Source organism: Prionailurus bengalensis, chromosome C1, assembly GCF_016509475.1.
Source record: "Prionailurus bengalensis isolate Pbe53 chromosome C1, Fcat_Pben_1.1_paternal_pri, whole genome shotgun sequence".
NCBI lineage: Eukaryota > Metazoa > Chordata > Mammalia > Carnivora > Felidae > Prionailurus > Prionailurus bengalensis.
The window spans coordinates 106,815,843-106,831,012 of NC_057345.1; the positions used below are offsets into that span (position 1 = coordinate 106,815,843).

Below are 15,170 nucleotides of genomic sequence, written 5' to 3' on the forward strand. Positions count from 1 at the left end.
AGCCGCCTCTTCCCCACCCCCGCAGCCCGCCTGCACCAATCAACGCCCGGCTCACAGTCCGACCAATCGTCTGCCGAGCCGCAACCAATCCTTCAGCGGGCTGCCCCTGAGCGACGGGGCTGCTGCCTGCTCAGACCCAATTACCCGGATGGAATTCAAAGCCGGCCACCGCGTCAGCCAACAGGAGCCCGGGAAACCAGACGTTGTTAATTGAGATTGCACCTGCTGAGAATTAAACAGCCAATTAGAGGCTTCATGGAATCCTTCCAGGCTCCCTCTAGGCCAATTACCGAAGAAGCTTCCACCTCCCCTAACCTCGGAGAAAATCAGCGCTCCCGAAGCTAGGACCGAAGTGCGAGAGCGTGGAATCACTCATGTGTGTCATCGTTCGCAAAAAATTAGTGCCTTTGTGCAGAGCCAGTGTCACTCCATAGCCCAGTGACCATGGAGAAAGCAGCCTTATGATGGGCGATGCTCTGCCACTTGTTTCCTCTGCGATCTTTTGCCTTGATTGGTCCTATATCTACTGTGGCAGTGACTCAGGTGGTATGGGAAACATTTTTGGGGGAAAACCTAAAACAGGCGGCGTAGAGTTGGAGAGGTTGAGGGGAAGGAGCTACGCGGAGGAGTGAAGAGACGATGTGGACGGACAAGGCAGCAGGAGAGATGGAGAGGAACCCGAGTTCGAGCGCCCCGTGGTAAGGGAGCTGCGGGTGGTGCGGGCGTCAGGGGTTCCCCTTTTCCTAAGGATGGAGGGGAACGGGTCGGGGGATCAACGCAAACGCACAAGCCGGGGGTCATTTCTCGGGGGGGAGGGGCGGAGTTTTCTTTGGAAGCGGGCATTCCAGCCGCGGTCCAGGACCCTCGACCGTTAAGGACGGTTGGGCCCTACTACCGCCTCTGCGCAAGCCTCGCAAGCCGGACCCTGCACCCCACCCCTCCCCGCTCCGCACCCGGGCTCACCCTGGGACGCTGGGTTGGGCGCTCCTGGTAACGCGCGGAGGGCTTTTGCTTTAGCTTCTATTGCTGTGCCGGGCACACGATAAGCACTCTGAATGTTTAATGAACGCGAGATTGTCTCTTTGGTGAACTAAAGCGATCTATGCCTTGGGGCCTCAGGTTTTCGTTTTGTATTAATTTTTTAAATGTGTATTTTGAATAAGTAATACACATTCTACAAAATTCGTAAGCATAACCGGTGATTACAGTGAATACCGTCTCCTTTCCCTCAAGAGGCAGCCAGTTTTACCAGATTCTTGTAAAATTTTCACGAAATATTCTATAGTAAATATATACATATTTTATGTATTTATATATATTTATTACTCAGTCGATAACTTACTGTCCATACTGTTTTTGCAGTTTCCTTTTATGTAGCCTAGATATCTTATCATAGTAGCACAGGTATTTGCTTCATAGTATGTTTCACGGTAAGCCTAAGGGATATATTAACATATGTTTAGTCAATCCTTTCACATGTTGATGCCAAATATATTTCATTTGGCTCTTGTATATCTGTATAATAAATGCTTAGGACTGCAAATACTAGGTCAAAGAAATGTGTGCATTGTTTTTTAATTGGATAGATACAATTTTGCAAAATCCCTCCCTTGCAAAGACTCTTCTCATTTTCGTTCCATCGGCAATGTTTGGAAAAAAAAAATTGGTAAGTATAGTATGTATTGCCAAACTGCCTTCCACAGAAGCTTTAAATTCTCTCTCCCATCAGCAGTGTATGCAAGGGACCTGTTTGATAACGTATGCTTTCTGATTTTTGACAGTCTCGTAGTGTAAATGTTATTTCATTGTAATTTTAATTTCCATTTCTTTTAAGTCAGGTTGAACATCTTTTAATGTTTAAGTGGCTGTTGTATTTTGTTGGTAAATTGTTCATATACTTTGTTCATATTTGTATTGGTTATTTTGTCTTAATATTTGCTCCTTGTTCGTATATAAGTTAAAAATGGTTTTCCCTTTTCTCAGTTTGTCCTATGTCTTTTTACTTTTGCTTATGGTGATAGTTTTGCTGTGCAAATCTTTTTTATTTTTTATGTATTTGAATTTGTCACCATTTTATTTTTTATATAATTTTTTAAATGTTTATTTTTGAGAGAGAGAGAGAGAGAGAAAGGAAGGGAGGGGCAGAGAGAGAGGGAAACAATCTGAAACAGAGCCTGATTCGGGGCTCGAACATCAGGAACCACGAGATCATGACCTAAGCCAAAGTGGGGGGCTTAACCCACTGAGCCACCCAGGCACCCCAAATTTGTCACCATTTAAAAAATAACTTCTGGGTTTCCTGTGATATTTAGAAAAATCTCCTACTAATATTATTAAGAAATTCTATGTTTTTTATTTTTTCAGTTTTTATTTCACTTTTTTTTTTTTTTTTTTTTTTTTTGAGAGCACACGTGTACGTTTGCTGGGCGGGGTTGGAGGAGGCAGAGGGAGAGGGAGAATCTTAAAACAGGCTCCCAATATGGGGCTTAATCTGGCAACCATGAGGTCATGACCTGAGCCAAAACCAAGAATCCTAGGCTTAACTGACTGAACCACCCAGGTGCCCCAGAAATTCTCCTATGTGTGTATGTTTTTAAAAATACTTTAATAGTGTCTTTTTGTATATGTAAGTATTCTCCTGGAATTTATTTTGGTGTAAAAGTGTGAGATAGAGATCCAACAACTTTGTTTTATCCATTCCTACTTATTGAGTAAACCTATATTTCCTCCATTATTTTTGAATGCTACCTTTATAAGACCCAATTGCCTGAATTGTATTCAGACCTGTTTCTGGACTTTTCATGTTCCATTGATCTGTCTATTCACATTGTAATTCTATACTGTTTTTAAAAATTAATGTACTTTATGTGTTTTTTCAACACAACTTTAAAAAGTGATGTACATGGGGCATCTGGGTGGCTTAGTCAGTTAAGCGTCCAATTTTGGCTCAGGCCATGATCTCGTGGTGGGGGAGTTCGAGCCCAGAACCTGGAGCCTGCTTCTGATTCTGTGTCTCCCTCTGTCTCTGCCCTTCCCCCGCTCATTCTCTCTCTCCGTCTCAATCTCTCTCTCTAAAAAATAAATAAACATTAAAAAAAATAAAAAAAACTAATGTACAATATACAAACAGAAAAGTGCACAGATGAAAAGAATACATCTTGATGAATTTTCAAAAATGTAACCAACACCCAGATCAAGAAACAGAACATTACCACTGTACCCAAAACCACTCTACACAAGGGGGTAGTCATACTCCCCTCAAGGGTAAACCACTCTTCTGATTTCTAATGGCACAAACTAGTTTTGCCTGTTTTTGTTTTTTTATATAAAGAGAATCACATGGTATGTACTTTTTTGGGGTCTGGCTTTTTTTGTTTGACGTTATTTTTGTGAGATTCAGCCATATTGTTGTGTGTAGTTTAAAACAATTTTTTTCATGTTTTATTTATTTTTGAAAGAGAGAGAGTACAGAGCCCAATGTGAGGCTCGAACTTGTGAACCTCGGGATTGTGACCTGAGCCGCAGTGGACGCTTAACCAACTGAGCCACCCAGGTGTCCCTGTTGTGTGTGGTTTTAGTCCATTTGTTCTCATTACTACATAGTATATTGTGGAAATATACCACAATTTACTTTTTGATTGTGCTGTTAATTTAATTTTGATTGGAGCCTCATATTGTTAGATTACCCAAGGGAGAATTGTATTTATGATACAGATTCTTCTTACTATATACACATTTAAGCCATTGGTGTCCCATCAGTAGCATATTAATGTTTTTGTCTTATAGACTTTATTTCTTGTTAAAATTATTCCTAAGTATTTGAGTGCCTTGAGTGCAATATCCATTTTTACTTTTAAAAAGGTAAATGAGTAGTTCAGACCCATTATTACAATAAAAAGTGTAGGCCTGCTTTATGAAACCATTATCTTTTAGCTCCAATAGGACTTGGTGGGCAAAAAGTAATGAAGTGAAAGTCCAAGAAGGATTACAAATTAACAAACCACAGGAGGAATTTCTTAATCAGAGCAGCAAAGAGCCAGGTGTAATCACTTTTCCCAGAAACACTTTGAAGGAGGGTTGACTTCTAACTGGCTGGGCAGGGAGGTTGGGGAGTAGAAGGGATGATTCCAATCCTATCTGGGATCTGTCATCTCACGCATCCCCCAAGAGCCCAAGTCAGGATTGAAAGATTGGGTTATGAGGATGGGATTGGGTAAATTGCAATTTTTGTGTTCTCATCTCCAGTTCTGAAGAGTCCTCTTTCCTCGAAGGGTGTTCTGAACAGGGTGTGGGAGTAGGTGATACCAGTTAAAGGTCTGTGTTTTCCAGAGCATTCAGTGAACAGGTGTTTCCATTCAATAAGCCAAGCAGGAGAGCAGACTTCAGCTAGAGGGCCAGGCAGTGAGAGGTTCTCAAAGGCAGTAGGCTGGTTCCAGAGCCTTTGCTGCTCCCAGAGTTCCCTTCCTGGACAGCAGGCAAACAGTCCAGTCAAACAACATTGAGCCACTTGGGTTTTTGGAAAACAGCACTCATATCTCCCTTTGCCCGTTGTAAGAGTTCTTTTTTTTTTTTTAATTTTTTTCAACGTTTTTATTTATTTTTGGGACAGAGAGAGCATGAACGGGGGAGGGGCAGAGAGAGAGGGAGACACAGAATCGGAAACAGGCTCCGGGCTCCGAGCCATCAGCCCAGAGCCTGACACGGGGCTCGAACTCACGGACCGCGAGATCGTGACCTGGCTGAAGTCGGACGCTCAACCGACTGCGCCACCCAGGCGCCCCATCCCGTTGTAAGAGTTCTTACAGAGCCCTTCTTCCCCATGACTCAAGGTTCTGCATCAGAAAGCAGCAACCCAGAGGGTGGGCCTTAGTATCAGCAATTACCCTGGCCTTGCTCTTTAGCTCTGACTGATGGATTGTGGTGGGCGTCATAAGAGAGAGCTGCTTCTCTGGCCTCCACCACTTAACTCTAGTCTTCCTACTTATTTCCCCTTAGAGTAGTTTGGAGAAGAAGGACTCAGGATCCCTGGTCTCAAGTGCTCTCCATCCTGAATCACACCACACTCACTTCTTTAAGCAAAAGTGCCCCCACCCCGAAGTCTTCTGCCTCCTCCTGAGAGATGGAAGCTGGCTCTAGGAGGAGAGCAGGGGAGGGGAGAAGCTGGAGGCCCTAGGGACCTGCTATGACCCATGCTAGTGTGTGCTTTGTGCTATAGTCCTTGCCAGCCTTTTCTCCTTGTGTGTGATGGACCCGGAGAGTACGGACAGGCCGGTGCTCAGCCTCCCCTCTCCACCCAGTGCTTCTCACAGTAGACCTTCTTCACCTGCTTTCCATCCAGGCTGCAGTGGCTTCAGAGTGACTGAGAACAATCCATGCACATTTTTGTTCATAGCTCACACCAGGCCTTCGCAGAGGGGTCTGTGACTCAAAAATGCTCGCAAGGCTTTCATCCTTGAATCAGGGATCCAGCACAGCAAAGGAAATAGAGAAATTAGAATATATCAGGGACCGGGGCTCCTGGGTGGCTCAGTCAGTTAAGTGTCCGACTTCGGCTCAGGTCATGATCTCACGGTTCGTGGGTTCAAGCCCCGTGTCAGGCTCTGTGCTGACAGCTCAGAGCCTGGAGCCCGCTTCAGATCCTGTGTCTCCCTCTCTCTCTGCCCCTCCCCTGCTCACACTCTCCCTCTCAAGAAAAAAAAAAAAAAAAAGGAATATATTAGGGACCAAAATGGTGGTGAGTGCCCAAATGTTGCCAGACTGTCTTGGGGTCCAAGCTTCTCTTAGCTGAGGTGAGACTGTCTCTGAAATGGAAGAGAGGGGGTGGAGAGGGCAGGGTGGGGTGACCTCAGGAAGGTTCTGTCAGGGAGGGGTGGGCACACTCTTCCGGAGCGGACAAAGCCTGTAGACTGTCCTGCTGTACTAGATTCCTGATCAGCTTCCTGTACCCTAAGAGCTTGCTGAGATTAGAACCCAGAAAAGGACCTAGAAATGTGAAGCCCCCAAATCATGAGAGGCTCTGTTTCTGGCAGCCAGGATTTCAATTCAGCCCATCCCCGGGAATTGCTGTCCCTTTCTGGCCAGTCCCTGGGGCAGAGGCAGCTGAGGGGACTGAGAAGAAAGGGTAGCCACCAGCCAAACAACCCTCAGCTTCCTGAGTCAGGTGCCTCAGGGGTCCTGAAGGTGGGGCACCACCAGCAACTGGCTTCGTCCCCCTAAGGGGCTGGCTCAGAGTGGCAAGTGGAAGAGCACCTGGGTCAGGGCCCCATGGCTGAGAGGCCCTGCAGACGGGCTGAAAGAGCAGGCAGTGACTAGGACAGCACAGGTGGTGGAAGGCATTTGGGCTTTTAATTTAATTTGATTTTTTAATGTTTTATTTTATATTTGAGAGACAGAATGTGAGCAGAGGAAGGGCAGAGACATGGAGACAGAATATGAAACACAGAGCCCGACGCGAGCTCGAACGCATGAGCAGCAAGATCATGACCTGAGCCACAGTCGGTCGGATGCTTAACCCACTGAGCCACCCAGGTGCCCCAGGCATTTGGATTTTGAGTCTGACAACCTCGAGTTCAAAAGCAGCTCCCTCACTAACTAGCTGTGTGTCCTCAAGCAAGTGAATTTATTTGACCTTCAGTGGCATCAGTTAAAGTGTCCTGTGTTACAGAGTTCGTGGAAGGATTAAATAAGAAAACAAATACAAAGCCACCGACACAGCATAGGCTCTGGATAAGTGTCTTCTCTCTCCACTCCTGCACAGCCCTGGGGATTTCCCCACAATGTGACCTGTAACATCCCTGAACGTGAACACACACCACTAGCACATGTCTCTGGTTGCATTTACATGCTGGTTTACGTCGCACTTGGCTAAGGGCAGCCTTCCCCAGCAGGTCAGATAGGGACCTGGCTTGCTGATGATTGGACAAGCTGTGGAAGTACCCATCACAGTGACCTGTCACATCAGAAGGCTTTAGGAAAAACCGTGTTAAGGAAACAAGGGGTGGCAATTGGGGGTAAGTCCACTGGCGTCCCGCACCCCGCCCTGCCCCAGGAATGTGCCTCTCAAGGGATGCCACGCCCACCTCTGCTGAGAAGGCCCTGTCGTTCCCAGAGGTGGTGTGTCTGCAGCTGTGCTGTCCAGGAGATTGGCACTGGCCATGTGTGGCTTTTGAGCACTTGAAAGATGGCTGGTGTCCCTGAGGAGTGGAATTTTAAATTTATTTCAGTTAAGTTAATTGAAATGTTAAAACTGATACTTGATTTGGTGGAAAACTTTTTAACATGTTTGGAACAACTTGTGTGAACCTACTTTTTCAACAATGAGTTTTATGAAATCTAAGAACAGATCTTTCTGGTGAAAATTCAGTGAGATGTGCTATAAATGTAAAATATACACTGGATTTTAGAGACCTAATATGAAAAAATAATGTAAAATATTTCAATAATAATTTTCATATTGATAACATGCTGAAATGATAATAGTTTGGGTACCTTGGGTTAAATAAAATATAGTATCAAAGTTGATTGTATCTGGGTTTTTTTGCTTTTTAAACGTGATACTAGAAAATTTGAGATGACATGGGTGCCTCACGTTCGATTTCTGGGCAGAGCTGCTCGGGAGACTTTGGGACTCGGCAGCTGTGGCCCCTGCTCCCTGCGTCACCTGTGCCCCACTGTCTCTGGGGGCTTCCCTGAGATTTCTCTGCACAATATTGCTGTTTTTGCTGTCTTCTGCATTGCAGGGTGGGCAATGAGAGTGAGAACCTCTAGTACTTGACCCCCAAGTCCCAACCTAGTAAGCCGTGGATGGAGGGTTTTGGAGAGGAGAGAAAGGGCTGTGTGGGGGCTGGGGGGAAGCATGGTGGAATCTTTCCGGTGCCTTATAAACTGGAGAGGGGAGGTTGTCAGGATGCTAAGAGAATTGTGAGTGTGTGGCGGGGGCAGGGTTGGAGGCTCAGGGGTACGCTTTTCTCTAGATTGTTGGATTCTCCAGCCTCCCTCTCCCAACCTCCTGTTCTCATCTCTGACCCACCCCCAGAAGCCCACCAGGGCCCCACTGAAGAGCTTGCCTGCTGGTCAAGTCTGGCTGCCTCCTGGATGGCATCTGCTTCTCTCCCCTGTGGGGATAGTTTGAGCTGGGAATCTTCTAATGAGTAGAGTCTCCTCGGAGCAAGGAGCAAGGACGAGAGCAGCAGGAGGCTGATGATGCTTGCATACTGAGGGGTGGGTGGGGGCCCTTGAGGGTGGAGGGGAGCTAAGGACACTGAGCAGATGCTGCTGCAGAGAGACCCAGGGCCTCGTGACTCCCCACTTCTCAGTCCTTCCTCCCTGCCTCTCCTGTCCCTTCACTCCTCCCCTTCTGAGATGCTGAAGCTGCTGCCTCTTGAATCTCTCTTTTTCCCTGGCTTGGCTTTGCCACCTATTTGAAGCACGCTCAGAGCAGTCAGCGTCTCCTCTCAGCCTGCCTCTGCGTCTGGGGTCTCCGTTAGACAGTAGCCTCTATCCAGAGACAGCTTCCCACCTGGGCTGCGCTGAACAGGGAACAAGAGGCCCCTGCAGAAGGGCAGTGGAAATTAACTAGGCAGCCAGATCCTGTTGCGGCCCCTTCCCTCTGCTCTCCCTACAGTGTGCAGTGCCCTTCCTGCCTGGTTCCTCCAAGCCTGGTCCTGCCGGGTTCTCGGTCTGCCTGCTGGGACAACTGCAGATCTGTGCTTTTGTTAGGCATTTTCTAGGAGTTCCCTTTGTACTTTCCCCCTAGGGTACTAGGGATCTGTGATTGGGGGATCCCAACAAGAACTGGAAAGTAGGGAAGGAGCTAGGTACCCCAGGCTGGAATTTCTTCAGAGGGATCCCTTGGAAGGTGGAGGATCCCTCCTTCTCTAACTCCAGAGTACAGGGAAAGGGCCGAAATGGAAACAGACTGAGAGTTTCTCCAGAACATCTCTGGGCCTCCTTTGGTGTTAAGCTTATATGTCGGGGAGGCTTACATGCTCAGTGGGCAGGCAGAAAGGGTAGGAAGGGAGAGATTTGATAAAAATGAGGGGGGAGAAAGAGTGAAGTAAAGAAAACTCCGGATATCACATTAATTTAGACTGCTGCTGTCATGGCCTTTTGGCAGCACGTTTAATGATGTGACAGATGGGGCAGGTGCTGGAGGCCTCATGCAGACACAGCCAGTGTGCAGTCTCCCCCCCCCCCCCGCCCCCCTGCATTGTACACTCACATCTTCTGAGCCTGAGATCCTTGGCCCTAGTTCCTTGCTCCTGGGGAGGAGCAAAAAAGAGACCAGAAAAGAGAGGTAGACTGCATGGTTGAGAAGCAAGCGGCTCTTCTCAGCCTCACCTCTGCAATAATCTCATAGCTGTGGTTAGCAATTGGTACTGGTTGTTAAAGGTGTCAGTGTGTGTGAACAAGTAGACTGGAGCCTTGGGGATGTTTCCTGCTTGGTGGAGGGGGGTGCGGGGAGGGCTAGACTGACTACAGGTCTACAGCTTCTGCTCCCATCCTCAAACTGCAAAAGCAGGGGGGAGGCAGACCTTCTTGAGAGGCGTCATTAGCTGTTGGCACGATGCAGGCGGGGGTGGGCCTAGGTTCTGGTTCAAGCAACCTTGGTTTTCTTCCCTTTTGGTATCCGAAGCTGTCTTGGCTGGAGCTCCGATGTGGAAGTAAAGGTCAGAAGAGCTTGGCGGTGACCCGGTTACCCCCCGAGTTCTTATCCCCTGAGGGCCGAGGTGCCACAAAGTCAAAGGTCATGTGATGTTTGACCCGGCCTTTGCCCTTGCTCCAGAGGGCAATGAGGCCAAAGCAGAGGGTCACCGAGGTGAGGAAGGGGAGGAAGCCAACTGCTAGCACCATAGCTACGCCTCTGCTATCCAGGAAGAAGGGCCCTGGGATCCCTGGCGTGGTGATGTTAGGGTCAGAGAGAGTGCCATTTGGTGGTTCAACTTGGAGTACTTCGAGCCAGGTCCTCAGGGAGTCATTCCCAGCAACATTGCTGACCACGCAGACATAGGCCCCTCTGTCCTGCAGCTGCACCGAGCGGATCTCCAGCGTCCCATCCTCCAGGACCCTCACTCGCCCAGCCCTTCCCAGCCAAGGGCCCTGAGGCCTCCTCCAAGAGACCGTGGGCGCTGGGTCTCCGTCTCCGGAGCAGGAGAAAACGGCCTGCCCCCCCTCCTCTGCGATGACCCATCGCGGCCCAGACTTTCGGATCAGGGCCGGTTGGCAAGTGAAGTGCCCTGGAGGCAGGATGTCTGAGAACTCCCTCAGGCTCTTGCCCTGCATGTGCCGGGGGCTGGCACAGGCAGGGGATGCCGCACCGAAGTCCAGGCGCCTGCGCAGCTGGAGCAGCCAGAGGAGGCGGCAGTCACATGTCAGGGGGTTACCCGACAGCCGCAGGGTGACTAGTTGGTCTGGGGAAGGGAAGGCCGTTTCCTCCAGCGTCTGAAGGGCATTATCTGCCACGTCCAGGAGGTGGAAAGCGGTCAGGCCGTGGAAGGCGTGGGCGGCAATGGAGGTGAGGCACGCTCCCGCCAGCCGGAGCTCCTGCAGCCGCACCAGGGGACTGAGGCTTCGGGCGGGGATGGCTGAGATGGGGTTCTGAGACAGATCCAGGACCCTGAGGAAGCTCAGGTGGCGGAGCGCTTGGCAGGGTACTGCGCTCAGATTGCAGCGGGTGATGGCCAGGTTGCTGAGATTGAGCCCAGCCAGGCTCCCAGGCTCCAGAGCCCCCAGAGATGGCCAGGAGTGGATCTCCAGCTCCTTTAGCTGCCCCAGCCCCCGTAGTGCCCCAGCTGGCAGCCTCCCAATATCCAGTTCTCGAAGCCTCAGGGCCACTAGTGCCGGGAGGCGGGCCAGGGCCAGGCCGGGCACTGTGCTGAGGTTGCAGCGTTCCAGGGTGAGGGTGCTCAGCTGGGCCAGCCCTGCCAACGCCCCTGGAGCCACGAACACCAGGTGGTTGTCCCCCACCTCCAGCTGCCGGAGGCTGCCCAGCTCCCCAAAGGCTCCGTCAAGGAAGAGGACAATGTGGTTGAGGCGGAGGTCGAGCAGCGTGAGGGCAGACAGGCCTGAAAAGACCCCGGGTCCCATGATTCGCAGCCGGTTGCCCTGTAGCCTCAGGGTCAGGAGGCTTTGGAGGCCATAGAAGGCCCCAGGCTCAAGGGTGGACAGCTGGTTGTAGCTGAGGTCCAGTTCCTGGAGCAGGCCCAGGCGGGAGAGCATTCCGCGCTGAAGCCCCCACAGGCGATTTCCACTCAGGTCCAGGAGCTCAGTGTCCGCCGGGAGTCCCCCAGGCACAGCCTCCAGTCGCCGAAGGGGGCAGAGCACTGCCCGGGGCTGGGAGGCACAGTCACACACGGCAGGGCACCCACCACAACTGCCTCCAGACAGGAGGAGCAGGAACAGGAGAGGGGGCCATGGGGGCCAGGCTTGCTTTGGAGCTGGACCCATAGCCTTCCCCTCTTCAGTCCTGGAATAGATGATGACATGGTCCTGTTTGGAAAGTGACTTCAGACGATGGTGACCCTGGACCTCCTGGGCCTCCGTAGAGGAGAGGGAGATTGAGCTACCTGTGTCAGCATCACCAGCAAGTAGGGCAGACCCAGGAACAGTTCTGGGGGACTGCCTCCTTGGGGGCCTCCTGGGCCTCCTCTCTGGGGAATCTCTGCTTTGCTCTCCCTCCCAGCCCTGGGTAACAGGCCGAGTGCCTCCTGGCTCATGGAACGTGAGTGAAGCCTAACTTCAGCCGGGAAAGTTGTACGTGAATGGACAGGAAGCGGGGAAGTAATGTTGAGTGTCCCCATTTTCTTATGTCTGTGAGATCCAGGAATACCGCAGGTCCCTTCTCCCTGACACTTGTCTTCCCCAAGCTCTGCTCTCCGCTCTCTGCCCACCCTGTTCTCCCATGTTATCTATCCATAGCTTTGTCTATCTGTCCATAGCTCAGGGGGAATCACATGCTTGGATTCTGATGGGAGCGCGGTCCTCACCTTGACGAAGTCCTCCAGGGCTGGGAAGTATGCTCAGCTCTGTGCCCTTGGACTCCACCCACTGCCCCTCTGCCCTTCTGGAGCCTGGCCCAGGGCCTGGGGCCCTGAATTAGCAAGACCCAATCTCCCTGAATGCCTGTGTGGATGACAGCCAAGCAACATGTTAGCCATGGCACAGGCTACCGGGGGGCACCCGAGTCCCTCATGAGAACCCTACCCGCAGCCCCTATAGATGACACTGTGGTGTGTGAGAGACCCAAGGGATGCCTGGGTTTTGAGTGTTGTTGCTTGGTCCTCAGGCTCAGGCTCCTGTTATATCCCTCCTCGATAGTGTTTTGATTTAGTCCAACGTGGGAATCTGAGGGAGATCTCTTGTCCCCAAACAATACACAAGAGACAGACTGTGAGCCAGGGAGGCATAGACAAGGAGGAGAGACAGCACCTGGCCAGATGGTGTGGGTGGGGAGCAAGGGAGCCCTTGGCTGGCACAGCTGATCTCTGGGCACAGGCCGTGTGCAAAGCATGTAGACTGCAAGTGGGTTTCTGGGAACCAAGGGCCTGGGCAGAATCAGGATAATGGCAGGTATCATGGCCACTGGGGACTGGTCGAGGTGACAGAGGAGAAGGGGCCCCATAGGTGGTGAACTCACTCTCACCTCACCGTGTTAAATGTCAACAGGGCATTGAACCGTGGAGGGGAGGTGTTGGGACCAAGAGGTAAGTGATGCTCCCCTAGGAGGCAGGATGCCTGGGTTTCTTTCTAGCTGCAGATCCAGATGGCCTTTGGGGCTTCAGGCTGTCTGTGCCCTGAAGGGTCAGCTTTCTGTCACACGCCCCATTTTCTCCCACGTGGAACTTTACCAGGTGGTGTGACTTCTTCCCATTGCGGGGTCGGGGGAGGGGGATCACATCCCTGGATCCTGATTGGAGTGAGGATCTGCACCCCTCCTCTAGAAGAGTTGTTCTGGCGCCTCTCCCGCTGTAGTAGCGGGAAACCAGAGAGCAAAGAGGCCCAGAGAGCAGAGGGATGTAGGACACCATCCTGAGGCTTGGGAGGAGAGAGAATGGTGCGGGGCGGGCAAAGGCAGCTCACCAGGCTCCTCTTGTCCCTAGACCGACCTGGCAGGTATCTCTGGCATGCTGAGAGTTCTCCAGGGACAGACGTGTCCCAGTCTCCCTCGTTGTCCCTACTCCTGTTCTGGGAAGTCACTTGACAGCTAGCTCTTTATCACTACCACTGCAGCTACTGCTCCTCCTTTGTGCTCTGCACTCAGCAAAAGTGCACTGAAGCATGTAACCCAGCTTCCCTCCCTCCCCCTTCTGTCAGTTTCCTCTTAGTCCCCAAAGCCTGCTGGCCCAGGGGCTGGGGGATCTAGGGACAACCCCTTTTCTTTATTTATAACGTGGCTAATTTAATCCCAAACTTCCCTCGCCAGTCTCCATGGCTACAAGACTGGCTTCCAGCCACTTCGCCGGAAGAAATGGGTGTCAGAACCACTTCTTTCTTTAGATGGGGTGGGGTCTCGGGCATCAACCCTTCAAGGAGTAGGAAGCTTTCTTCTTCTTGTCTCTATGTGGCAATCCAGAGACACATATGAACCTTTAAAGCAGACCTGACTGGAGACATGGGGACTTGCGTGGGGAGGGGGCTTTTAGGGGAAAGATTTCTGGAATTTCCATACTGATAGTGGAGAAACCCTTCCCAGAGGTAGAGGAAGCCCTGGGGAGACGGAGGGAGGTCTCTTTAGAGTCCTTCCCCATAGAGGTGTCTGGGACATTTTAGTTTTCCCATCAAAGTCCGGTGGGGCCAGGATCAATGGCTGGTTGGGGTGGGGTGGGGTGGGGCAGGGGGGAGGGGCAGGAGGAGCGCAAACCCTCTAGCCTGAAAGGGACGCTGGTCTGGCCTTGTCTCTGAGAATATTGTAGAGAAGGACAGCTGCAGCTTTGGGACAGGAGGTGGGGGCACTTACCGGAGAAGCTGGAGGGCGGCATCAAGTTGGACACTGCCTCTGTCCAGGGCTGGGGGCCGTCCCATTCAAGCTGCACCCTGGGCCGCCGGGCCTCACTCCCCTCACTGCCCGCTGCCCTGCCGCCCTCCCGCCCGCCTGCCCGCTGGGGCTGCTGTTGCTGCTGTGGCCGCTGCTGCCAAGACCGAGGTAGAGAAAAGAGCCAGAAAGCATTTCTCCTTTTTTTTTTTTTTTTTTCCTCTCTCTCTTTTTAAACCAGGCGAGAATGAGTCTGCAGCAACCCTGTTGGTGCAAAATAAATAAATAAAGCAACCAGGGAGGGCTGCAGCAAGAGCCACTACAGGATGGAGAAGGGGAGGGAGCGCAGACGGAGACTTTGGGGTCTAGGAGGGGTCAGGAAGTGGAGGCAGCCAGCAGCTCTGAAAGGGTCTCTGGTGGACATGCTGACTCCCCTCTGGGGAGCTCAGGGACAAGCACCTTCCTCTCCCAGATGCGGCCTTTCAATCTAAATGCCCCCCATGGGTATCATTTTGTGGGGAAAGTTCTCCATCCAGAACATCTGCTGTGGAGCTTAGTTTGAGACTCCTGTGGGGGTTTCTGAGGAGCAACTCCCAAGCCTCCCTGGGGGCTGCTCAGAGTGGGGGCTGTGATCCTTTTGATGCTCATGGGTTGCTGGGCTGAAAACCTGGGTCTCCACACAGGAATGAGACAGGAGAGAGCAGCTGGTCGGTGGTCTGATTTAAGACCCTCCCCCCTCCCAGCCCCCACCACACATGCCCCTGGCCTTTAAAATCATTTTATAAAGAATAGCACAAGTTAGGATTTATGTCTAGCCTATTAAACCCTCCCCTGAGAGCAATACAACCCCCTCCCCCGCATCACCTGCTGTTTATCCCTCAGAGGATGGCTCATAGCGATTTGTAAAGCCAAGCAAGAGAAGTTTTGGGGCAGCCTGAGAGGAAGGTGTCTGCCCTGTTCCCTGGTCTCCTCCCTGCTAGAGTCAGTAGTGCCCCATCACAAAGTGATGAAATTGTGTCTGTTTCCTTTCTCCATGATGACAGCAGGACTCCTCCAACGTCTGTCTAGGACCATCTGACTGACCAGTGTCCAGCCATCTCTTCTTCTCCTGGGATTTCTTGTGCTAGAAGACATCTGGGGCTGGGATGGCATTTGGGCCACCCCAGGTGTAAGGTTGGTGGACTGGAGCACCATGAAAATG

The 15,170-nt window shown here is 51.3% G+C and overlaps 1 protein-coding gene across 1 annotated transcript; it reads right to left on the minus strand.

The window, feature by feature from the left end:
- Nucleotides 1-9,074: 9,074 nt before the first annotated feature.
- LINGO4 (leucine rich repeat and Ig domain containing 4) lies at nt 9,075-14,061 on the minus strand. Its single transcript, XM_043576342.1, is given in 4 exon segments — nt 9,075-11,464; nt 11,985-12,031; nt 12,033-12,120; nt 13,955-14,061. Coding segments are annotated over 4 exon segments (1,995 nt in total). The 5' UTR covers nt 14,020-14,061; the 3' UTR covers nt 9,075-9,669.
- Nucleotides 14,062-15,170: the final 1,109 nt, after the last annotated feature.